We start from the raw sequence: 8814 nt of genomic DNA on the forward strand, positions 1-8814 counted from the left end.
CCTCTGCAAACAGTACAATTTCACCTTATAAAGAATATACTTTGAACTAGTTCTATGAATTCTGTTAAAGCTCATGAGCATTACTTGCGAATTTATATTGTTTCTGGAAAAAAATTTCCTTAATTTCTTAATGTTATTAAATATAGAATAAATGCTATTAAGAAATATTAAGAAATTAGTTTTTCAAAATACTAAATTTTATTTAAAACTTTCCTGTACAGTAGCTCTTTCTAAATATCAAACTTTCTGTATGATCATATGAAAAGTGTAATTTTGTGCAAAGCAGAGGGAAAATATTTATGCAGTTTTTAATTTTGTTTAGACTTAAACTAACGTGACATTAATAACTTAAATATATAGATTTTAGAATTACCTGTTGTATAATGATGGTATGCTTCTCCCACCCACCCACCTTTCTTTTTCACCTGAATGGTGGCTTTATTTGGGAAAGTGTTTTTATTGTTAATCTGGATATATTTGATTAGACATCTAAAATATGATTTACATGTTTTGATCAGATTACTCTGTGGCTGTCTCATCATAGCATGATATTGCAGAGAATGCCTACTTCCAGTGGTACTTTCAAGGTTTGGTTTATAGGACATAATTTGAAATTAAAATTAAGAATTTTTAAGATAATCTGATTGCTAAAAATTAATGTTATTTAAAGGAAGTAATGGGCTATTCTTTGTACTTATCTCTATCAAAAACTCTTGCTTTGCTGTTTGTTCTCCCAGAAGTTTTTGGTTTAATTTCTAATGTGTCTAATTTGTGTAGGCGTCGACCAGAAGATTATGATATTCATAACAGCAGAAAGAAACCAAGGATTGACTATCCCCCTGAGTTTCACCAGAGACCAGGTTAATATTTTATAATCCTGCAGATATTTGACTTAAATTATTAAAACAAAACAAAACAAAAAATTTCTGTCATAATCCTGTAGTTTTAAAAATGAAGAAAATTTAAGACATGACTACTTAAACATTAGGAAATATTTCTCAAAGATGGTTTAATCTATTCCAGTGTGAGTCATCATAATCTCTTAATTATCCGAAATTGCTAATTTTGCAAAAATGGAAATATATCTGCACACAAGTTCAAGATTTAAATGTAGTTAGGGTAAATAGTGACTGTATACTTTATTATGTTTTTTGTTTCTGTGATACTTAGTGTTTTATGTATTATATAGCTTTAATCGGAAACTGAAGTTATATTTTATTTTTTTTTAAATAAAAACACTTCATGATTTTGCAGAATAATGGAAAATACTTGGTCTGTAATCTAAATGCAGCTTTCAGTTAGTCTATTCCTCACTGGAATTTTTATAAAAGAATTTTTTATTCAACAAAGGATATCATATTTAGAACACAGTGGTACATTTTTAAAACTAGCAATTTGGGACTTGGTGTTAGCAATATAGTACTCTTCTATAACAAGTGGCTTTTGATACAAGCCTTATTCTTTCCTAAAATGGGGTCTTGTGTTGCAGTAGTGCAAGTAATTTTTTCCCATTAACATGGCCACTCCAATATTTTATGCTTCAGTTTGCTGGCTTCTTACTAAAAGAAGCTGGGAAAAAGGCTGTTTCTTTCTCTTACTACCATGTTTTTTTCATTTAAAATATATACATTTTTGCAACTTTTGCAATTTGTTTCCCTCCCCTTTTGAGTTCCCATTTTTTAAAACATATCTGTGGTTTACTTAGCAAGACTTGTATGTATTCAATGTGAAAGGTAAACATTTGCTTTAAGAAAAATCCTGTTACAGTTTCCTCAAGATAGTTCCTCTTCTCTTTACCTTTCCTGTGGTACACAATGAAGAAATTTTCTCTATAGCAGGATTTGGGCCATGAATGTAGAAGATGTACATGAAAACCCCTCCACTAGTTAACAATTCTGTGATATCATTAAGTTAGGTACTGCCTAGATTATCATGTTATCTAAGAAGAAATTTTGAAAATGGAATAAATAATAATAGTATCACTTAAAGTACATATTTTATGGAAAGAATTAAAACAATTGGTAAGGAAGGCTTAATTATAGTGCCATAATAAAAATATATAAATTTGATTTACTAAAATGCTTGATGTTTGAACAGGGTATTTAAAGGATCCACGATACCAGGAAGTAGACAGGTAAGTTGGGTTCACTCTTCCTTAGCTTTGAATTACATTCTTGGAACTAGTTTATGAATTACCTGAATTTAGTTTCACAAATCTTATTCCCAACAGACGATTTTCAGGAGTTCGCCGAGATGTGTTTTTAAATGGGGTAAGCATTACCTTTTATATATTTAATGTAGATAAAACCAGGGTCTGGTTTGTTTTGTAGTCCTGGGATGATTTTTATTCATTATTGACATTATCATGTTTTATTTTAGTCCTACAATGATTATGTGAGGGAATTTCATAACATGGGACCACCACCACCATGGCAAGGAATGGTTTGTATTCCTTTTTTTTTTTTTTCAATGAATTTAATTTACAGTTCCTAGTGCTTTGAGTGTTTACTTGTAACATGATGGTTATAGTTATCTATTAAGAGACTTAATACAAACTTTAGCTAATAAGTAAATTGCATGCTGTTTGTAAAGCTATAGACTAATGAGTACATTGATTTGTGTTAACAGTCTAAGCATAATTGAGATGTATAATAATAGGGTATTATGGTTAGTGTAAACTCTGCCTACGTTCAGATATTCTTTTCTCTAACTCTGACCTTGAACAAGTTTCATAATGTATCTCTTTCTCATCTGTAAAATTAAAAAAATTCTTTGGCTCATCAAACATATTTAATACTCTGTACATGGCAGAGCTTTCTTTAGGTATACAATGGTGAATGAAATAGACATTATGCCTGTTCATTTATAGCTTAACATTTACTGAATAGTATCAGTCTCATAGGATTGTTGAGAAGAAAAATTTGCCAGAGATATCTAAAATTTAGTATAGTGTCTGATATAAATTTAGTTTTCTGTTTAAAGTAAGATTGATTAAATCCTGATAATTACTGATTTTTAATCATTTCCTTTCTTTAGGAAAACTGGATATTCTTCTTAGAGTTTATTTTAAGATATAAGGGTTAACTGAAGTGTTAATTTTCAAGAAAGGAAAACTTGGTACTTTAAGTGGCTTTTGTTTCTTATTTTATTTTAAGTGTTATATTATGTGACCTCTTCATCTGATTTTTGTTCCACTTAAGATACAGAATTTTTTACTACATATACAGATATGTGGATCATGATAATTATGAGATTTCTTTCCTTTGGTGTCTATGAAAATGTAAAATTAAAATATTTAATATATGAGCTTGATACTATGAAAGTAACTTCTGTACTTTATTCATTTTGTAATGGCATTCAAAGGTTCATTATTTTCTGGATTTATTTTATTTCTTGAGAATAAATGTATGCATAGTACTTAAGCAGGTGATGATGGATGGGGCTCTTAATGATGATCTGGAGAATGCTCAGAAAGCAAGTGTTCAGATGGAGCGTCTACTCATTACCCTGCTCACAAAGAAAAACAGTTAACATTTGAAATTCTTTTGAAAATTGAGTGACTCAAACAGGACTGGAGACACCAAAAATACTATGATGAACAATATTACCAAGTGATGATCAGTGATTTTAGTACCAGGATGCTTGATGTTGTATACCTGTTACAGTTTCCTCAAGATAGTTCCTGCGGGGTGCCCCTTAACTACTAGCACTGTGACTGTAGGCAGGTTACTTGGTGCCTCATTTTTTTCCCCATCTTATAAACTAAGAATTTGTGCCTCATGGGTTTTTCTGTGACAATTAAATGAATGATATTTAAAGTGCTTTAAGATACTACCTGGCTCTCAGTAAATACCATGTTTGCTATTTCTATTAGAATGTAAATGATATAAGTTAAAAAGTATAAATATGTTGGATCTTTAAAAATGTGTGATTAGAGAGACTATCACAAATACTTTGTTTTCAACAAATGGAGATTTTGAAGAACCTTAATGGCTAGTACAGAAGATTAAATTAATTGGGGTTGGTGGTTTGGGTAGGATAATTCTAACAATGGCTTATATTCAAGGGTACTTGGCAGAATCTTATGGAAGCGGTTTTCTTTTTTAGCCCCCCTATCCGGGAATGGAACAGCCTCCACACCATCCTTACTATCAGCACCATGCTCCACCTCCTCAAGCCCATCCCCCTTACTCAGGACATCATCCAGTACCGCATGAAGCAAGATACAGAGATAAACGAGTAGTAAGTGCATGAGAATGCAAAGGTGTGAGGGAACTACTTAGAATTCTGTAGGTAATTTAAATATGGGGATACCATATTGTGTTTAATATATGAGCTTTAAAAATGGCTGATCAAGCCTTTGGATTATTTAGACAGATATTTCTTTTTGTTAATCAAAGACAGCTCAAATTAGATAATCTATCAAAGATAAATAATACCTAGGATATTTTCTTTCTGTACTAAAATCTTCACTGTAACTATGTAATTAATATTACTACTAGGTATTTCTAAGTTTTTTGTATGTTCTGTCTCAATTTTTATAGTATTGATGGTTTATGTTAACAGATAATCTCATTATCTGTTATATAAATTTTTAACAAATTTTATTTGGATTAATAACCAGGTATGTTTAATCTCCTTTTCATCTGGTTCTTATGATATTAGGAAATAGCAATGAGATGCTAATAAATAGAGAATAACTCCCTTTAGTAATTGGTTCTAATAATTATATAAATATTCAATGTACTTGATATATAAAAGGTATTTTTTTTAATCACTTCAGAATAAATGAAAGATAATTTCTACTTTTTTTTTTTAAAGAGAGAGTGAGAGAGGGGAGAGAGAGAGAGAGAGAGAGAGAGAATTTTTAATATTTATTTTTTAGTTCTCGGCGGACACAACATCTTTGTTGGTATGTGGTGCTGAGGATCGAACCCGGGCCGCACGCATGTGAGGCGAGCGCGCTACCGCTTGAGCCACATCCCCAGCCCCATAATTTCTACTTTTGAGGTTTCCAGGTTTTTATTGTATAGCAGGCTTATTTAAATTTATTTTTCTGTTTTTAGAATTAGATTTTTTTAAAAAAATTTTAAATTTGTTCTTTTTAGTTACATATGACAGTAGAGTACATTTTGACATGTTTATACAGACATGGAATACATCTGATTCTAATTAGGATCCCGGTTCTTTATTTTTTTAAAAGTGGAAATTGTCTTCTGGTACTTGCTAGAAGTGTAATTCATATACTTGTAAGTTTGATACTTATTTACAAAGAACAAAAGCAGTGTCTTCCTCAAAATCCCCCTCCCCCCAATAAAAAGTCTTGTTAGGATGAGGAGTTTGTACAGGGGCCAAGTATCTCTTATCTTCCCACTAAGAATTCTAGTTGGCCAGGATAATAGATTCCTGGGCAATCTTTTGAGACATGTATTGTTATTTCTTATTCTCATAAGAATAGTAATCATTCAAAATAAAATCTTAACTAGTATTCTTTAACATGATATAAATCAATTTGAGAATTCTAATAAATGGACCTGAAACTGGTAGACTTTTTTTAGTTAGTCACGCAAAAAAACATATAGCCTGTGTCGGATGAAATTCTAGTTTACTAGATGGGTTGTGGTGTTTTAAAAAGTGCCTTTTTTAAGTGATAGCCTAATTTTTAAAGCAAGAAGTCTTTCCTATTCTTTTACTGAAATACAGTTGACCTTTTTAACAAGTTCTGTTTCATGGAATTTTATTGTAGTAGGTTTTCTAATTTGTGTGTGTGTATATTGTATGCTTATAACATCACATACTCCTTACATATGAAAGGAATATGTGATGTTATAAGCATAGAATACATATGCTATGGGATTGTGTTTTGAATCTTATGTTCTATATATTTAAGCTGTTTTTAAAACAAAACATAATTCAGTAACTAAAGGTGAGCTGAGAAATGAGAGTAGAAAGCTAAAACTAGAGCAAGGTTTAAGCTTTTAAAAGCAACCACAGCTTTCCCTTTCACTTAGTTGCTCACCTTACCCTTCCTTATTCATTTAATCCTTAAGTACATTTTTAGCTCTGTGTGAGACAAGACTTCAGTCTTACTGAGTGCTTATTTTCTTACAGTTCATTAAATTCCATAAATTATTTGTTAAAAATTTTATCTGTAAATTGTCATTAGCAATATACTTTAACAAAAATCTGGAGCATAAGACTTCTTAGTTTCACCTGAAGAGGGCAGAGTTTGCTGTATTTTGTGGAGTTGAAGGAAGATTAAAAAGTATTAGTCTTGCATCAAAAACATTGACAGTGTTTCGCATAATGGGAAAATATGATGGTTGATTGTCATGACCAGGTGTTTACTTTGGTCTAAATCTCTTTAAAGGGATTAGATGGAAGAATCATTAAACTTGAATACAAGGAAATTGAATGATGAGGCTTGAGTTATCTGTGGTAAATGTCTTAATTAGTGAGCCATCAAAATTCTTTTTCTCTGAACAGTCAAAATATATCTTCTGTGAATTAATTATTATAGTTTTCTGAAATCTTCCTCTCTACCAGACTTAATAAGTGTTGTTCAGATATTTTGGCATGTTTATCCCATTTCTTTCTTTTCTTCCCTTTTTAGCATGATTATGATATGAGAGTGGATGATTTCCTTCGTCGCACACAAGCTGTTGTCAGTGGTCGGAGAAGTAGACCCCGTGAAAGAGACCGGGAGCGAGAACGAGATCGCCCTAGAGATAACAGAAGAGACAGAGAGCGAGATAGAGGACGTGATAGAGAAAGAGAAAGAGAGCGATTATGTGATCGGGACAGAGACCGAGGGGAGAGAGGTCGATATCGAAGATAATGTGCTTTTGGAAGCTCTGATTGAAGATACAAAAAAAAAAATCTTTTTTTTTTTTGGTTTTTTTTTTGTTTGTTTTTTTGGTGTGTGTTTACAAGTAGTAAATTTATTTTCAGCTGTCTACTTAAAGTCCATTGTGTAGAAGGATTTATTATTACCCCCTTCGTTTCAAGCATGCAGTAAAATAAGAACTGGAAAATCTCAAATCCTCCAAAAATGCACAGTTGACAGTTAACACTTTTATTGGGGCAGAATGGGAACAGTCCAAGAATGTAGATATTGATTCATTCTCCAAAAATGTTCATCTTATAGCTTATTCATCTAGAGTTATATTTTTTGTTTGTTTTCTTTCAGATCTTGATAACTGCCATGGTATTTTGCTTTGATGTGTTTCTACATGTAGTTGCACACGGTTCAGTAAAAATAATGCTGCTATCAAGTATGCAAATATTGAAGTATGATGGTTTGACTATATGGCAGTGTTGTAGCAGCCTCTTGGTTTCTCCTTTTCCCTCTTTTTTTAAAAAACTTATAAAGTCACTTTTTATTTTTTAGTCTTCAATGATGAGAGCAATATTAAGAAGACATTGCTATCTAATTTTTAATCTTTTTAAAGAAAAGATTCCTATGTTCAGTAGCATGATTGATGCTATTGTTTAGCCTTTCCCTCTAAACTGTATACATTGGCTTGGAATGTTCACAACTTGGCGTGTGTGGCAGCAGAAGATAATTCCCATATTCTACATTGCTACTGTTTTGTATAAAATAAATTGGTAAAGATTGACACTTACCTGTTGTTACTTTTTTCTTGTCTGATTGCCAGTTTCTTATCATGCATTAGTGGACATAAAAGAATACTTTCTCTAAGAATTTATGCGATGAGGTAGAATTATGTTGGTATTTTGGTTAAGTATTTATACATTTGATAACATTTTGGGGTCTATTTGATCTCTGATTTGTTCTCTTATTTATTTCAGATTTTCAATCTGTTTTTGTCTTCTATAAGTGAGGTACTTTGTAGAATTTTCTATTTTACTTCCTAAATTGACTTAAAATTTAGCCCTCCTACTTATTTCCATATATTAACTGCCAGTCCCTCCCACTGGTAATAAGCTATAATAGAAATAGATCAACATAAGCTAACAGTTTGTTGAAGAATATTTTGCATTTCAATTTCTTGAGTTACATATGAAATTTTGTCCTGTATAAAGTTGAATTATCTAAATGTAAGGGCTATTTGAATATTTGACTACTTTGTTTTGGTTTTTAAACATTTAGAGTCTGTGCCACAAGATGATAATGCAGCTTTACATTTAATCTGTATTTATTGGTCTGAAAAGGAGAACATAGGAGCTTTACTCTGTAATATATAAAGCTCTAGTTTTACTGCCTTCATATTCACATCAGCATTTAGAATATTTTTCTTTGCATTTAAAATGAGTAAATTTATTTTTCCTATCTCAAAAATAAAGCCTATAGATTTATGTCAACTCTGTGCAGTGTGGTTCAGGAAAGTACATTAACTATTTCTTAAGGATACCAGAGTTCTAGCTTTGGAATTGCCTTTTGTTGTTTGATTTTGAAAGCTGGTAGTGGTAAAATTACGCCTTTTTCACTCTTCTGAAAGACATTTAGATTGTTTCTTGTTTTAATATTAAAAAGTCTTTTTTTGAACATGTCAAGTGTGTTTAATAGATGAAGAAAGAAATGTGAATAATTGTGAGCACTTTTCCAGTAATGTTATAATTCCTTGACCCCAAGAGTAAGGGTAGTGTGACACAGAGATCATCTATCCTGATCTTTTTTTTTTTTTTTTTTAAGGTACCAGGAAGTCAACCAGGGTCACTTAACCACTAATCCATGTTCCTTTAAGGAACTCTGATTCAATCAGGGCAAGATCTTTTGCAAGATCATTAAGACTAGGAAGTTTATGGTACTTAGGCTAATGAGTCTGTAGGAGACTTTTTCTGAGGACTTGT

At 31.4% G+C, this 8814-nt stretch overlaps 1 protein-coding gene across 4 annotated transcripts in view; it reads left to right on the forward strand.

Annotated features, from left to right (window-relative positions):
- YTHDC1 (YTH N6-methyladenosine RNA binding protein C1) overlaps positions 1-8460 on the forward strand; it is a 31562-nt gene extending 23102 nt beyond the window's left edge. The window contains exons 11-16 of one of the 4 annotated variants that reach the window (XM_081303572.1): positions 778-860; positions 2098-2134; positions 2207-2270; positions 2380-2442; positions 4108-4242; positions 6614-8460. In XM_081303572.1, the coding sequence (XP_081159698.1) occupies positions 778-860; positions 2098-2134; positions 2207-2270; positions 2380-2442; positions 4108-4242; positions 6614-6838 (607 nt within the window). In that variant the 3' untranslated portion in view covers positions 6839-8460. The remainder of the gene's footprint in view (positions 1-777; positions 861-2097; positions 2135-2206; positions 2271-2379; positions 2443-4107; positions 4243-6613) is intronic. The other 3 variants (XM_081303573.1, XM_081303570.1, XM_081303571.1) reach the window with 3 other exon arrangements.
- The last annotated feature ends 354 nt before the right edge of the window (positions 8461-8814 follow it).

Source organism: Spermophilus citellus (genome assembly GCF_964194105.1).
Source record: "Spermophilus citellus genome assembly, chromosome: 8".
NCBI classification, from domain to species: Eukaryota; Metazoa; Chordata; class Mammalia; order Rodentia; family Sciuridae; genus Spermophilus; species Spermophilus citellus.